Here is a 16,263-nt window from a genome sequence, read left to right as displayed (position 1 = left end):
TCTTTCCCGCCATTGTTCTTTGTTCTTGCCCCCGCCTCTCTCTCTCTCTCTCTCTCTCTCTCTCTCTCTCTCTCTCTCTCTTTTTTCGCTCCATCTCTCTCTCTCACTCTCTCTATACAGTATATGTGAAAGCTCAAAGGTGCTTGCAGTGAAAGCTGTGAAAACCAAACAGCCTTTTCCTGTCTGGCGGCATCACCCTCGGCAGCCCCAGCAGCTCCAGCAGCAGGAGGAGCGCTGTGCTCACGGCCTCATATCTGTGGGCAGCTCAGCTCAGCTCAGCACTGGGTGAGTCACGCCTGCGGCGAGCCACTCGTGAGTCATACCGCAGTGCATGCTGGGAGACAGGAAGTTAATCTGTCTGAGGCACACGACCACAGAGACCGGTTCACATCCAGAGAGGAATTAACCCTCTTTATTTCTGGCAACAAAACTCACCGCTGACAGTGTAAAACTGAGATTTGATGCGCAATTGGAATTGATTTGATCAATTTGTGTTTTGTGGTGTGTATATAAATAATGTCTGGGAGGAAATGCTTGTCAGGAGGGATGAGTCACATTCAACAGGCCTCTCACTTTCTTCTCTCAGATGAGATAAGGGATTTTGTGAGTGTCTGGGGGAGGAGGAGTATATGTGTGTGTGCGAGAAAGTGTGTGCGTGTGTGGTGCGTGTGAAAGACCGTGTGGAAAACGTACAGTGCAGAATTGGATGCCTCGCACGCTGTTGCCCAGCTTGTCCAGAGGAGGAGACCAGCACATGACACCCATCACGTTGGGCACCACCAGCAAGATACCACCTGCCACCCCCGACTTGGCTGGCAAGCCCACCTGATGGACAGAGAGAGAGAGAAAGAGAGGGAGAGAGAGGGGGAGAGAGAGGGAGAGGGAGAGAGAGAGAGAGAGAGGGAGAGAAATAAATGGAATTTATGAGATTGACTGACATCCAAGTGGGTTAAAGACTGATTCTTTTACACCTTGTAGTTTGTACGTTGATAAATGAACTCTGCTTTTTCATTAAGGTAAACAAATTGAACCAGAAGGTAGATGTTTTAATGCGGTTGTTGCAGCATGTCTTGTGGCACATTAAATGCATCTAATCGAAGGGGAAGTGCACCTGATGTCCCGTGTAGGTGTTAGACAGACTGCACCGAGGCCAATTAAAGTGTGTCTGCTTCAGCACTGGCGCTGAAGTGAAGCTCTTTCTCCAGCTGTCAATCAACACTTTACACTGGCCAATATGTACAAACTAATGTGGCGTGTCATCATTAACGGGCTAGCATAGGAACATATGGTGAGAGGGGTGAGTAATGTTCTTCAGAGAGGGAGGCAGGTATTAGAGGAAAGACAACTTTCATACACACGCACGCACGGACGCACGCACGGACGCACACACACACACACACACACACACACACACACACACACAGATAATCAGGTTAGAGGAGGTGTGCATACAAAAGTACAACAGTGAATTATTTACAGCTTCCACTTCCTGTGAACCTGATAGACTATCAGTCATGCCGATTTTCCACGGAAGCATTCCAATATCGCTCTTCATTCCCATGTAAGGGATTCAGGCCGACGTATCTGACTGTTCTGTTTTCATCCTGTTGTGGTTACTATGGCTAAAATGTAAGCAATTCCTGGTCATTTCCCCTAGATATTGTCTTTTCAAACAAACATCCAAGTTACAGTATGTCTCCCTTGATGAGACCAATCTGAAATATGTGATGAGGAAGTCAGTGAACTGAATTATTGTTCTCTAGTGTATTGTTGGTGTTTGATTTCAATATCAACGCTGATTATCTTCCAGAATTGCCAACGGTACCTTTAAATGGTAGCCCATTCTAGATCTGGAATGACTTGCTTAAAAAGCCCTCACCTCTCAACGGAATGTGCCTGAGATTGCCTCTGAGTAGCAACATCAAAGTCAATGCAAACACATGTGACCTTTATAAATAGCCGCTAATAAACGAAACAAACACATTTAACCTTTAGAAATAGCCGTTAATGAGCAAAACAAACTCACTGATGCTGACACCAAAGTGTTATTTTCCAAGTGATGCGACTTCCTGCACAGCTTAAATTTAGTCTAATCTCAGGCCCTGGGCGGCAACACTCCCAGTTGGCCCTGAAGTCGTGACCCTTCACAGGGACATATGATTGGCTTAATCCCCCCCACTGGGATCCCTGGGGGACATGTATCCACTTACGACTCACACTGCAACTCACCTCTGATGACGACACAACTCTCACACAACTGTACCCGCTGTGGGCAGAAATGAAAGGAACCGTATGTAGGATTTTGGCCAAAACTGGTACTGCAATCACTTTCAAAATACTGTAGAGTGGTGTATCCCCTCCCCCTCCCCCTGAGTCGAAGTTGGCAACCCAGACGCCGAAACACTACTGACTTTGTGATTATTAGATATGTGGAGCGTGGCATATCAGGCCAAAACACACAACATGTAAACATCAATATCAGTTGAGGGATGCAACTTCACTTCTTTAAATGACAATATCCTGCCCAGACTACTGTTGTCAATGAAACAAGTATCTGAAATGGGCCTGATTTCTTAATGTCTAGTGACATGTCAGGGCCATTTCACGATTGATTGAAATACATATCTTACATGCAAGTTCCTTGTAAGTTTAAAAAAACTAAACAAACACAGAACCAGCTGTTAAACCGGTTTTGGTTGTCCCTCTGTGTCCCGCTCTGCTTGTTTACAGCTGGAGAACAGCACGGCTGATCTGAGAACAGCTCTGAAAAGGGCAGCGAGTAACATAACACCCACAGTGCCATGGGTGAGGGTGAGGAGCCCTCAGTGTGTGTGTGGGGGGCATGTGATGCAGTGAGGGTGTCGAATGCAAAAAGGTGGGGGCAGGCAGGACATACCATATTCTAGGACTGGGACAAGAGTCTATACATTTATGGCACTCCATGTGGGACCTTTACGGCTCGCAATTTGCATCATGTCCTACAATAGCGTGCTGTCAGCATGTGGAACACATGCATTGTGTGTGTGTGTGTGTGTGCATGTGTGCGTGTGTGTGTCTGTCTGTGTGTGTGTGTGTGCGTGCGTGTGTGTGTATGTGTAATACTGATACCACCCAGACCTTGTGACTGATGCAAAGGCTAGAGATGGTGACAGAAGAGGAACCACAGATGCCAATGGAATGTGCAGGCCCCAGACTGTGTACGTCTCTAAATGTACATAATGTGTGTCCATGTATGTGTCTTATACGTACAGTACTGTATGTCCATCTGTCTCTTATTTTGTGTCAGCAGACTGTATGTTTTTTGTGTTAGAGAGAGTGTGTGTGTGTGTGTGCGTGTGTGTGTGTGTGTGTGTGTACAGTATGTGTGACTGTGTGTGTGTGTGTGTGTGTGTGTGTGTGTGTGTGTGTGTGTGTGTGTGTGTGTGTGTGTGTGAGTGTGAGAGTGTGTTTGCTAGAATGTGTGTGTGTGTGTGTGCTAGAATGTGTGTGTGTGTGTGTGTGTGTGTGTGTGTGTGTCACACTCACGTGGAAGGCGAACTGTCCAGAGAAGTCGTACATGCCGCAGGAGTGCATGAGGCTCAGAGTGTCCCGCACCGCCTCGGGACTCAGCACACGCTCGCCCGTGATTGGACAGAAGCCACCGTTGGCCAGGGTCGCCGCCATGACACTGGCACTCTCACAGGTCACCTCAATGGAGCACAGCTACACAGGATAGACAGACAGACAGACAGACAGACAGGGTGGGTGGGTGGGAGCAGGAGACAAAGACAGAAAGACGGACAGAAAGAGAGAGTTACACACCAACATACGTAACATACAAAAGGAAAGACACAAATAGATGGACAGACAGACAGAGCGGGGAACACAGAGAGAGAGACAGAGACAGAGAGAGACAGAGAGAGAGAGAGAAAGACAGATTTGAGACATGCTATTACCGGTAGTCAGATAGTCAGACAGACAGACAGACAGTCAGTCAGTCAGTCAGACAGACAGACAGACAGGCCCAGAGAGCCCAAGGAGCTCCTGGGAAATGGATCAACATGACAAAGCATATAAATCCCTACCCATAATCCACCAGAGAAACTCGGCCAGCGCAATCTAAACAAACAAACCATTAGCCGCCTCTGTGTTTACATAGCCACTCTGCAGAGCTCTCCTCACGCTGGCTGGCAACAGCTCAGCATTGGACTGCACATGCTCAGTTGACCTACATAGCTATTAGCATTCTCACACTATCAGAGTCTAGTATTACATGTACATACTTATAACGCTATAATTATAATGACTATAGAAATCTAATCATTTTAGTGACATGTTCAGTATTTCATGTCTGTCTAGTTCAATATGGGTATAATCGTAATCTTATTACAGTACTCAAATTAAGTCCTACAATATTACCCCCCCCCCCCCCCCCCAAACCTCAGCCCCTGTTTGGTTGTCCCTGTGTGTTACACCTGTTACATTCCCCTGGAGCCCCTGCCAACACCGACCAGTTAGGGGTGTGTGTGAGTGTTTGGGGGCAGTGGGTGGTGGGGGGTGTGCAGTCTGAGCCTTTCCATCACATTATCACACCACGGGGGTGGGAGGTGTTGTGGCCGTCACCAGACCGGAGTCAGAGCCAGAGATAGAGTTTGAACCAGAGCCACTCCATCACGTCAGCATGGCCCATCATCACACTCACATGCTGTCCCACTCAAGCCCCACCACGGTCAGCCGCACGTGTGTGTGTGTGTGTGTGTGTGTGTGTGTGTGTGTGTGTGCGTGCGTGAGTATGTGTGTCTGTGTGAGTGTGTGTGTACTGAGTATCAGATAATTCAGACTGAGACATGTTTAGCCCATTTCCCTTGAACTATGGTTATGATACCAATTGGTATCAAAGCGTCTTCCCGTCCCTGTCCTGTAGACAGGGCTGTAGAAGAGTGACTATCTACAACTCTGGAATCTAAACCTCTGCAAACTGGACAAAGACGTTTGTGCTGCTATTAACTAGAAACTATCAACAACATTTGAAATGGGGTTTAGAGAGCGAGGGCATCTTGAAAAATAGCCGTACTGGCCCAGCGGACAGCTTTGAGTGCCACACCTGTGGCTTACAGCAGGACTAACCTGGAAGTAGAAGTCCAGAATGGAGGTCATGTCTGTGCCCTCTGGGAAACACTACAGAGAGCAAAAAAGAAAACAAACAACAGAAAGAAAGGGGGGGAAGGAGATAAATTCAGTTAGAGGTCTCTCAAACAGACATACAGTACAACTTACAGAGCAGCAACTAGATCTACCACAGAAGAGACAAAACAGCTCTCAGTTGTCAGTGGTACATTCTGAGTTTATTTAGTGGCTAAATGTTTCAATAGCACACTCAATAAAACAGCAGCAAGGGGAACGAATTGTGTAAACAAACAAAAAAGGCATTCTAGGAAAAACTCCACACTACATCAAATTTGCTAAAAGACAAACAAGTCGTGTGGAACAAGGTGAGTCAATACACACACACACACACACACACACACACACACACACACGCCGTCACACACAGACACAGAGACACACAGCTGCCAATACTAACCTTCTTCTCTTTCAGGTAGTAGCCGATGGCAAAATTCCTGTCCCCTGACTCACGTTCCGACTGGAATCTGGGTCAGAGCAGAGAACACGTGCCAATCAATCAAGAGCACCGCCAAAAAGTCCGTCCTCCATTTTTAAAAAATTCACACCTGTTGTTTTTTTTTCATTCTATTTACATTTTCATTGTCAGTGGCCATGCTACCAACACGCAATTCAAAACCTGTTCCCAGTTTTGAAAATGTGTTAAATTCTACGATTGCTATTTCTCTCATGGTGTGTGTGTGGGGGGGGATTAACCTTCATATCAAGTTTCACCTGCTCTGTGATCTACTTCGGTAAACACACTGAATATTCATGAGGCCTCGTTAAGCATTCATGATGTCTGTGGGCTGTAGACAAACAGGGGCCTTGAATAATGAAGGTTGCTTTTCAGGGCACACTGACACACTGCAGCCCAAGTAATTAGCTGACTCCTGTCGACGCGAGGGGAGTGCGGCGTGTGACTTACGTGGCGTTGCTGAATCCCACATACTCGTTCCCTGCCATCTGCTGCAGGAAGTTCATAACCTGCAACGTGTGAGCAAAGACTGTGTCAGTGTGTGTCAAATGGACAAATGATCTCACCATACTGTATATGACCACGCTTTCTAAATATGGACATTAAATATATACATGTGTGTGTGTGTGTGTGTGTGTATGTGTGTACAGTACGTGTGTGTGTGTGTGTCTATGTGTATGTGTATGCGTGTGTGTGTGTGTGTGTGTGTGTGTGTGTGTGTGTGTGTGTGTGTGTGTATGATCACTTTTTGTATACAGTACATGACCACTGTATATATGACCATAGTATAAACTGTATGAACACTCTGGAGAACACTCTGGGCAAACATCTGGACTGCTCAGCACCACTGTACAGCCTGTGCTCTGTTACTGCGTTGGGCAAATATCAATATTGTGTCCATTTGAAAACTAGCACTCACATAATCAAACTTCTCAGCGTTGCCTGCTCCTTGCTGTAAATGAAAATGAGAGCAAAAGAGAGGTTGAAGAGATCACATCATAATATAGAAAACATTCTAAACACAAAACCTGAACAGAGAAAGATCTAGCAGAGTTCATTGTGTTTCGTGATACGCTAAAGTTGATAAGAGAACGCTCGTACAATTACAGATACTGTGAACTTGCATGAGTGGTTTCAAAGAAAAACAACTACTGAAGAAAATGAGCAATTAGAGGAATTATATGAGATAAAAAAACACACTATATGAACAACTGAAGAGTCCTATCATGACTGGAACAAATAATGACACAATGCGTCTAAGAAAGTGTTGGTTCCAATACTAGGTAGAGCTAATGGTAGTAGTCAGTATCAAATGATGAGAATACTGCAGGTTAACAGATATGGAGTTTCACCAGTTCCCACTGGCCTTGGGCTGTACTTGTCTACTGATGAAGAGGGGAGGGGGAGGGAAGCAGGGGGGGGGGGGGGGGTTGGAAAGTTCACTGGCCAGACACTGTTTATTTGTGTATGGTGAATGGTTGTGTGTGTGTGAGTGTGTGTGTGTGTGTGTGTATGTGTGTGTGTGTGTGTGTGCGTGTGCACATGTACATGTACATGTGTGTGTTGAGCCAAAAAAGTGGCTATTTGCTTTCGGTCATATGTCTACTGAACCAAAAATGTGTGTGTGTGTGTGTGTGTGTGTGTGTGTGTGTGTGTGTGTGTGTGTGGGTGTGGGTGTGGGTGTGAGTGTGTTAGTGTGCGTGTGTTGAGGCATAGTACATAATTATATTGATCTGTCTGTGTATGTGTATGCGTGTGTGTGTGTGTGTGTGTGTGTGTGTGTGACAGAGAGAGAGAGAGAGAGAGAGAGTGTGTGTGTGTGTGTGTGTGTGTGTGTGTGTGTGTGTGTGTCTATGCATGACTGTGCTTGCAGCAGGGTGAACGAGTGTGCGTGTGGATTAAGGTTAACATGTGTCATATGGGAAGCTTGGAGGATCAGGTCTCATTAGCAGGGCACCGAGCTGGCAGCCAGGTGGATGGAGGGATTGGAAAGTGGTGCAATGGAGAGAGAGAGAGCGAGAGAGAGAGAGAGAGAGAGAGAGAGAGAGAGAGGGAGGGAGGGAGATTATTAGTGTGTGAAAAACATAGAAAGAGAAAGATCAGAGAGAGTGATGAGACTTGGGCAAAAGGAGAGGGGGGGGGGGGGGTCAGGAGAATGGTCAAGAGAAGTAGGTCAGGAGTTCTGATCATTTATAACATCTAGCATTTGAACAGACTCCCACACATTGTACACTCCAGGCCTCAGCACAGGCCTTAGTTGGGTGTATAGAAATAGTCGCTATTGCTAAGCCCTTAACTTATGTACAGCAGCATGTGTTTTACAATATCAGACATGTTCAGACTGAAACGGCTACCACTCAGTTTGTATCCAGCCTGTGTCAATACATTAATAAGTGTAAATGCAGAAAAAATTACCAACTTCATTGACCTGCTGCAGGTCAATGTCCCACTGGGGCAAAACCTCACAGATCCTAATTCTGTAAAATATGCAACAACATGAAAAAAGAAAAGAAAAGAAGAAAAGAAAAGAAAAAAACACACACACACCACCTATAACACCATATCACATGGTTCATGGTTCACTAGTACAGTCATACGGATACTATGGGGGGGGGGGGGGGGGGGGGTTGAAGGTTGGTGAAAGGGGGCGGTGGGCGGTGGAGGGGAATTGCTGGATGAGACAACAACGACACGTCGTGCGGTGTGCTTTCAAAAGCATCATCAACCACCAGGTCAGAACACAGTGAAAGAGACAGAGAAAGTGACAGACTCACAGCACCAGACTACAGAGCACAGTACACAGTCCGGGAAGGTCATTCACCGGGCGAGAGAACGAAGGAAAAGAGGGTCACTCTCTTCATTCAAAGCAGAGAGAGAGAGTGAGAGAGAGAGAGAGAGAGAGAGAGAGAGTGTGACGCAGAACCACATTGGGTGAATACACGATGGGAAAGGGTTCATGGATGAGGCTATGCGATCTCAGATTGCTCACACAATAACCAGCAGAGGTAGGGCTTATTTCCCCTCAGAATGACTGTGAATTAGACAGGTGTGGTTTAAGATCTTCAAAACAGTTTTGAGATGTGTTTGGACTTCTTTGTCATCAGGTTCATAGGACAATTACTAATATTATAGTTACAACCATTCTGACTATAACTAAAATTACTATAGATGTCTGTATGTGTGTGTGTGTGTGGGGGGGGGGGAGTGTGTGCGTGTGTGTGTGTGTGAGTGTGTATACATTTCAAATATATTTCAAATATTTGCCTTTTCAAATATACTAACTGAAGTAGGCTACATTGTATTGGCACTATCAATGGAGGATCACTGTAAGCACAATCTATTTTTGTGAGTGTGAATTCACACATAGGCTACTGTGAGTCAGTTTGACTGTATGTGTGTGTGTGTGTGTGTGTGTGTGTGTGTGTGTGTGTGTGTGTGTGTGTACACTGCACTAAGAGATTAATCCCTACCCCATTACATAGCCAGGGGCGTAGTGGTGACAATAGGATATCTGGAGTGAGTACCGGTAAATGAATTTCACCCCACAAAATTCATTTGTCTCAAAGACAGAGAGAGAGAGGAAAGAGAGAGAGAGAGAAAGAGAGAAAGATTGAGAGTGCAAGAGAAAGAAACAGAGACAAAGACAGAGAGAAAGGGAAGAGAAGAGAGAGAGAGAGAAAGAGAGAAAGAGAGAGAGAGAGAGAGAGATCAGACAGACATTGATGATCCTAAAGTGCCAGAGCAGCACTAGATGAGTCACTCCAGTTAAGTACAAATGCGAAGGGGTTGGGAGGAGGGGGGGGGGGGCAGGCTGGATGCGGGGGTGTCACACGCTAGTAGTCAAAACGTGAGACGGCATACAGCCATGATGGACACACTATCAGAGAGCAATTCATCTGACAGGAAGAGATGAGAGTAACATACGTCATCCCCCTCACAGCCTTAGTCTTCAACGGAGAACCTACAATGTGCACCAAGGGTCAGTCCCAGCCAGACTTCAAATATATGTATATATTACATATACAGTTATTGTAATATGCTTCACATCAAAAGCTAGTGGTTACGTTTAACAAACGTTTAGATATTAATATACATACTGAGGTCACAAAGACAAGTGCATTTCAACATTCAAACAACATTCAAACCTTCAGCTAGATGTCAAAGACACCTCTTTAAATTACCACTATTCATTATGGAATCAAACAAATGCTACATGTTATGATGGGACGTGGCTGTCAAAGCCTATTGGCCCCAGTAGCTACTACAATGTCCAGCATATCCTGCATGCTTTCTTTACGCAAGAAATTCAATAATGCTCTCTGATGGATGCTTCTGCTCTGTTTACTGAGACCCAGCCCTGCTGTGGTAGGCTGAATCGCCAGGCTTCTGTTACCCCAGCACACCACCAGGAGCTTGCCCTCCACTACGCTCTGGGGGCAGGTGCTATAAACTGCTACAGCATGATAATGATGTACACATGACCATCATCACTCCAGAAACAGGTCCCATGCTGAGCAGGGATCACTGAACCACCACATTCCCATTTACTTAGAGGGAAGTGGGAATACCGAGTGGGAATTCTATAGTGGGAATACTGAGGGGAAATACTGACTATTTGTTCTATTTGTACTGATGCTACAAGTACAGCAGGAGGTTCTGTTAAGGTAATTGTAAACACACTGTAATATGGGAAACTAAAAACAGAAATTGTGCAGATCTGTGGAAAGGTTGGCTTACCTTTATCAGGGATGTGCACACTATTGCACCAGCATTGACCATCGGATTATGGGGCTTATCTGAAATAAAGGAGAGCAAAATCTTTCAAATGTCTGCTTCATCACAACCCTTCAAAATGCATATCTATTACATCAATACCTGCACATAGAACAGGACACTGTATTTACCAAACAAAACAAATACTAACAAACAAACATCTCACTAATGAAACGTAAGATTGAAATGCTCTGAAATGTTCCACCCAATCATTTGAGCATCATCTGGTTGCCGTGCCAACACAACAGAGCAAGAGTCATGGCAGCAGGAAAAGGTCTGAGGTAGATGAGTCTCAGACAGACCACATCAGGCAGCCACAGGGGAGCCATGCTAATTTATTTCCCCACAAACTAATTAGATTAATTCCAGACTGGAGTCATACATTCATTCATATCATGCAGAAGATGACAGCACGCTGTGAGCGTGCCTTCTCTCAGCAGCGAGAGTGTGTGTGTGTGTGTGTGTGTGTGTGTGTGTGTGTGTCTGTGTGTCTGTGTGTGTCTGTGTGTCTATCTGTCTGTGTGTGTGAGTGTGTGTGTGTGTGTGTGTGTGTCCGTCTTTGTGTGTGTGTGTATGTGCACACGTCCCAACACCGCTGCTGGGTTGCTACTCACAAGATTGAGCTCATGACTGGGGAGGGGAGTCAAGGATGACTCACTCTGGGCACATATACTGTATGCATTCCCTTCCCCCATTCATTACCACAGAGGCAATAAGAGTGTATGGCAAATTAGGAGTGCGTGTGTGAGTCATCGCCGGATGTGTGAATTCGTCAAGCCCAACACACACACACACACACACACACACACACACACACACACACACACACACACACACACACACACACACACACACACACACACACACACACACACACACACACACACAAATGCCTCCTTATCCCACCCACCCCACTCCATGACTTTAACCCCCTCCCTACAATAGCATGGCAGTGCTACCCGCGTCATCATAACAGAGATTTACTCATTCATTCACAGGCTCGAATAACAAATGCATTAACAGTTAATAACCCGGCCGTGGGGTGGGGAGAGGGGGGGAGATGAGTAGCTAGTTCTTCACAGTTCTTACTGTGAAAATGCTAAGATGTGCTACCTTTGGCGCCCTCTCTGATTCACAGGCTGTTGCAACAACACTGCATTTTTCACCCATATATGGTTGAGTCACAAAGCTTCGAAATTAGAACAATATGTTATCTGAAGTGCCTGTGTGTGTGTGTATGTGTGTGTGTGTGTGTGCGTGCCTGTGTGTGTGTGTGTGTGTGTGTGTGTGTGTGTGTGCGCGTGTGTGTATCCCCTCACCATCCTCATCCAGGAAGAGCTTGTTGAAGCGCAGGCCGCTGGGCTCCTTGCCGATGAAGCGGTGCACGTACTCTGTGCCGTGGTCGTGCACGGCGATGGCGTACTTCAGGGGCTTCACACACGACTGCAGACAAAACGGGACCTTTGTGTCGCCCACTGTGTGCCTGTATACAAACACAAACACAAACACGTCAGAGCTCTGAGACACTAACAAGAGATCACACTCTTGGGCTAAGTTAGCAACTTCATTGGTTGCAATGCAATTTCCCATTGCCAACCTGAACCAACTAAGTTACTAACAGATTAGCAACTATGGTTTTGGGAAACGCACCCCTGACTGACAACACAGACAATTTCATTCGTCACTTAAACGATCAAACACTAAGCAAGTCTGCTGCAAAAAAAATCAGATTTGCATTAAATGCTAAACAAATATCTTCACATTTTTGCCATCTACTGTATGTGCATGGGTGACACAAAGAACACGGGATCCCATTTCACATGGAAGAGCTCTAACAACTTGGAAATGATGCAGACAGAAAACCACAGCCTGATATCAGCACAGCAGGCAGGGACGCAGCAAGTCACAGCAGTGGGTGAGTGGGTTATCATTAATGCATGCCATGTCTGTCTAGACTATACGCTGTCAGGAGAGTGAAAGAGCTGTGACAGATAAAGCTCTCTGCCTGAAGACAGGACAACCTGTCATCATCCATCGCAGTTCCAGTGACCCCCAATCTCTCCACATACTGCGAAGCGAAGGGTAGAGTACTTACAAGAAAGTGTTTCTTGAAACAAACTGATCTATGGTGACGAGGCTACCAGATAAGCAGTCAGTGCTTGCCACGTCACTGGCATGGCAGTGACACCTCAGTTACGGAATGTTCCCGTTAAAAAATGTGAAAAACACTTAATCAGAATTCTTGAGCAACAGGGTGTATTGCTTACTGTAAGCAGAAACCAACTGTTCCGATCATAAATGAAAAGGATTTCCAGGCAACTCTTATGATTCATTTGATCAACAGAAACTTGACTAGCCAGCGTGCAGTGCGAAATTATCTTTATTACTTTAGAAATGGCAACAACAGGATAACTGATCAGAAGATAAATACTGATCAGAGGATGTACCATTTTGGAAAGCATCTGTTTGTGCAACTTTATAATCCTCTTATCACAGGAGCGGAGGTGTGAGCTGTTATTTTCTGCACTGACGCGCCATTAGGTTAATATGTGGGTGAGGTTTACACACCCAAAGCTACGTATGTTTCTGAAACGCACTGCCATTGGCCAAAGTCCAACGCACAAATAAATGGCACAAATAAAAGCATGCTTGGTATATTTCCAGAGGGCTCAAAAAAGGAAAAGGTTTATCTTCTTAACGATAAGATACGCAAGTGCTTTATCAGTAGGCCCTTACAACTCCAAAGCAATGTTAATCATGGGAAACAGTAAATACCACACGTGTGTGTGTACACACACATGACTTCAGAAGTCCTGTTCTGAAGTTCCGAGTCCTACAAGCTGAAAAGATTACAGGATGTTTGTTATGATTATCTACTTGGTAAATCTGCCATCAATAAAGATCAATATGCTTCTACTTGATAATGACCAAATCAAGCCCCTCGACATGACTTGATTGGAGATGGATGTTTTCCACCTGAAGAAAATGGCACAACACCCCGCCCCCCCCCCCCCCCCCTTTTAGTATTAGGCTAACCTTGAAGTCACAGGATGCCAAGAATGCGCACAAAGTGTTCTTCTAAGCCTACCTTTGTCCATCCACTGTGCATAAAGACACAGCCCACAGGTCAGGACTGAATTTGGCAAGCTGGGGAATGTAGTCAGCAACCTGAAGAGAGACACACAATGCATGACCTTAAAAGACTACTACAGATGTTATCACTTGCACTGACAGGCAATAAGCCATGAACTAAACAAAAAAACAAGTTCTATAAAAAACTGGGACACAGGGACAGAGAGAGAGAGAGAGAGAGAGAGAGAATGAGAGAGAATGATGGCACCCACCTGCCCTCCGGTCAAGTCTTTGGCACTCTCGTACAGCTCGTCGATGTGGGAGGTGAAGGACTGGAAATCGGGGATGACAAACTTCTTGCGGAAGGCCTGCGTGAGCAGCACGATGTTGCTCTGGACACATCTGCAGAAGTGGACAGACAGGACAGGCCGCGTTAGAGCCCCACGTTAGCACTTACCTGAAGCTAGCATAAGAAGCTAACCAGCTTCTTAACAACAAGCTTGCTAGACAGCACACGCTCCCTATGCATACAAATGTCCAAATGTTTAATATGAGTATACGGAGCACAGATGAGGCATGGGTGGCATGATTTGGATTACATGGTGATGTACTATACTCTGCCTGACCCTCTGCTATTTCAGTGACCAGCTTTGTGGTCTATAAAACTTTTTTTAAATCTGAATCAGAATGCTGCTATAAATTCTGCTCTGTCTTGCGTCTATTTAAATGACTGCTGTGCTATTATGGTCTGGTATTAGAGTGGCGTGGCGTGGCGTGTACCTGTGGAAGTATGGAATAGTGTTGTTTGTAGGAAGCACATTTTAAAAGGTTAAATAGTACCAAACCTTTTGGATGGATCTGAACCAGTGTGCAACCAGACCTGGGCTGAACCTGGCCCATACCCATTCCAATGTGGGTATCTATCTATCTATCTATCTATCTATCTATCTATCTATGTCAACAGCTATTTAGGTAACACCATCAGTGTTGTTGTTGTTGTTGTTGTTGTTGTTGTTGTTGTTGCTTTCTGAAGTTCTTCTGAAGTCTCTATGAGCGAATGCTTGGTCAGTTAGCCTAGCGTAACGAGGAGCTCATAAAGCCCACAGTTCTGCAGCGTCCTCTCGAGTCTCCTGGAGACAAGCACACTCTCACCGCCACCACTGCTTTGTGGTGCTGCTGCTGCACTGATTTACATGTTATGCCTAGGGGGTGGAAGAGTGGCGTGTGCTTCAAACACACAGCTCCAACACACCACAACACACACAGCACACACAACACACACAGCATTCCTGTGTACCCACATGTGTCTGAAGTTTAATGGCATGCCAACATTTACAGTTTTTTCCCCATTTAGCAGCTGTATTGAGTGCTTACGACAATTTACAACTGAGGAATAACAAACAAGCCTCAAGAAGTCAATGGTTGCCATGGAGAGCCAACTGTGTATAATATCTGAATGAATGTGGGCAGTGCTTCTATCGACTAAGGCAATGAGAGACAGCAGATCAATAGGGTGTGTAAACCACTGGCTGAATATACGTAACTGGGGCGTAACCCCTCCACAGCAGGGACAACACTGTGTGAAAAGGGCAAGTATTGCCTCCAGAGAAGTTCCCTCAGTTCAGTGAGACAAACAGTATGAAACCTTGCCTGAGGAACAGACAGATATGGCTATGTGTGTAAGTGTGTATGTGTGTGTGTACGTGTATATGTGTTTGTGTGTGAGTAGGTATCTGTGTCCGTGTGCACATGTATAAGCGCCCATGTGTACTGTGTGTACAGTACAGTATGTGTGTGTGCCTGCGTCCATCGGCCTCTCGCTGCGTGAACTTGTGTGTATGTAAATCACTCTTGCTCTCTCAAAGGGCTCATCTTAAAATAGCCCAGCAGCATGGGGTCCGGCTGGTCTGCACCTCAGCCTAGAGAAACACTTGGAGATGGATGGCTATTGATCCAAATGGTACCGCTTGTGTCCAGTCCAGTTCAACTTGCCAAAAGGCCCTGTGATCTACTTTGACACTATGGCTGGGTGTTGGAGGCTGTAGCTGTACAGTAAGAGAAGGCTGACAGCTACCACCTGGCCATCTATAAATTCCTCATAACGCAATTCCACAATAACAGCATTGATTCTCATCTTGATCAACTCACCGACAAAAATACATTACAAAAGACCCTATAAACCCACTTGTGAAATGATCTATAAAATATCAGATGTGTTTTTTTTATTATTGATCAGGTTTGGGCATGTGTCTTCCTTTTTAGGCGCATCAACATGGAAAGGGAGAGAGGGATTATGGGCGAGGAGCTGCAGATCGCAGGGCTTCTGGTGGTGGCTGGATGCGGGTTGGGTGTGGCCCTGATCCGGCCCTGATCCCAGTCTCACCAGCTGGGCCACACCGAGTGGGTCACTGAGTAACTTAAGCATAGCCGTTCTCAGAGTACAATCTGTTTTAGAGGACTGGTGTACATTTTGGTGTACAATTTCGTACGTGCGTGCCGCTGTCACGTCTGGTGTAGTCAGTAGATTATAGTGGAAGCAAATTGTTGCTGCTTACGCTCCACGAACGGTACGCTTCAGTTGCCTCCGCCCGGTTTAGCAGCCTGTCTGTGCGATGCTTGCAGACATCGCCTCCACGCTCAAGGTTAAACTAAACATCAAGCGCATCATCCATCTCTTCCCCACACCCACCTCCTCCTCCTCCTCCTCCTCCTCCTCCGCCACCTCCGCCATGCTGGCTGGAAACGTTGCCCACAAACAAGGCTCTGAGGGGCCGTCTCTGGCTGCGCAGGCCTGCCTC

General features: G+C 45.9%; 1 protein-coding gene across 5 annotated transcripts in view; it reads right to left on the bottom strand.

Moving 5' to 3' along the window:
- The window catches only part of glsb (glutaminase b), a 51,534-nt gene that overhangs the window by 15,244 nt on the left and 20,027 nt on the right, over window positions 1-16,263 (bottom strand). For all 5 annotated transcript variants that reach the window (XM_062534552.1, XM_062534553.1, XM_062534554.1 and 2 more), the window contains exons 4-13: window positions 13,738-13,867; window positions 13,482-13,561; window positions 11,713-11,876; window positions 10,358-10,416; window positions 6,540-6,572; window positions 6,071-6,129; window positions 5,564-5,630; window positions 5,107-5,157; window positions 3,526-3,702; window positions 694-825 (exon numbers count right to left, since the gene is read on the bottom strand). In XM_062534552.1, coding sequence (XP_062390536.1) covers window positions 694-825; window positions 3,526-3,702; window positions 5,107-5,157; window positions 5,564-5,630; window positions 6,071-6,129; window positions 6,540-6,572; window positions 10,358-10,416; window positions 11,713-11,876; window positions 13,482-13,561; window positions 13,738-13,867 — 952 coding nt within the window. The remainder of the gene's footprint in view (window positions 1-693; window positions 826-3,525; window positions 3,703-5,106; window positions 5,158-5,563; window positions 5,631-6,070; window positions 6,130-6,539; window positions 6,573-10,357; window positions 10,417-11,712; window positions 11,877-13,481; window positions 13,562-13,737; window positions 13,868-16,263) is intronic.

Source organism: Sardina pilchardus, chromosome 4, assembly GCF_963854185.1.
Source record: "Sardina pilchardus chromosome 4, fSarPil1.1, whole genome shotgun sequence".
Classification (NCBI taxonomy): domain Eukaryota; kingdom Metazoa; phylum Chordata; class Actinopteri; order Clupeiformes; family Clupeidae; genus Sardina; species Sardina pilchardus.
The sequence above is the reverse complement of the archived record's forward strand: the minus strand, read 5'-3'. Positions and strand labels throughout refer to the sequence as shown.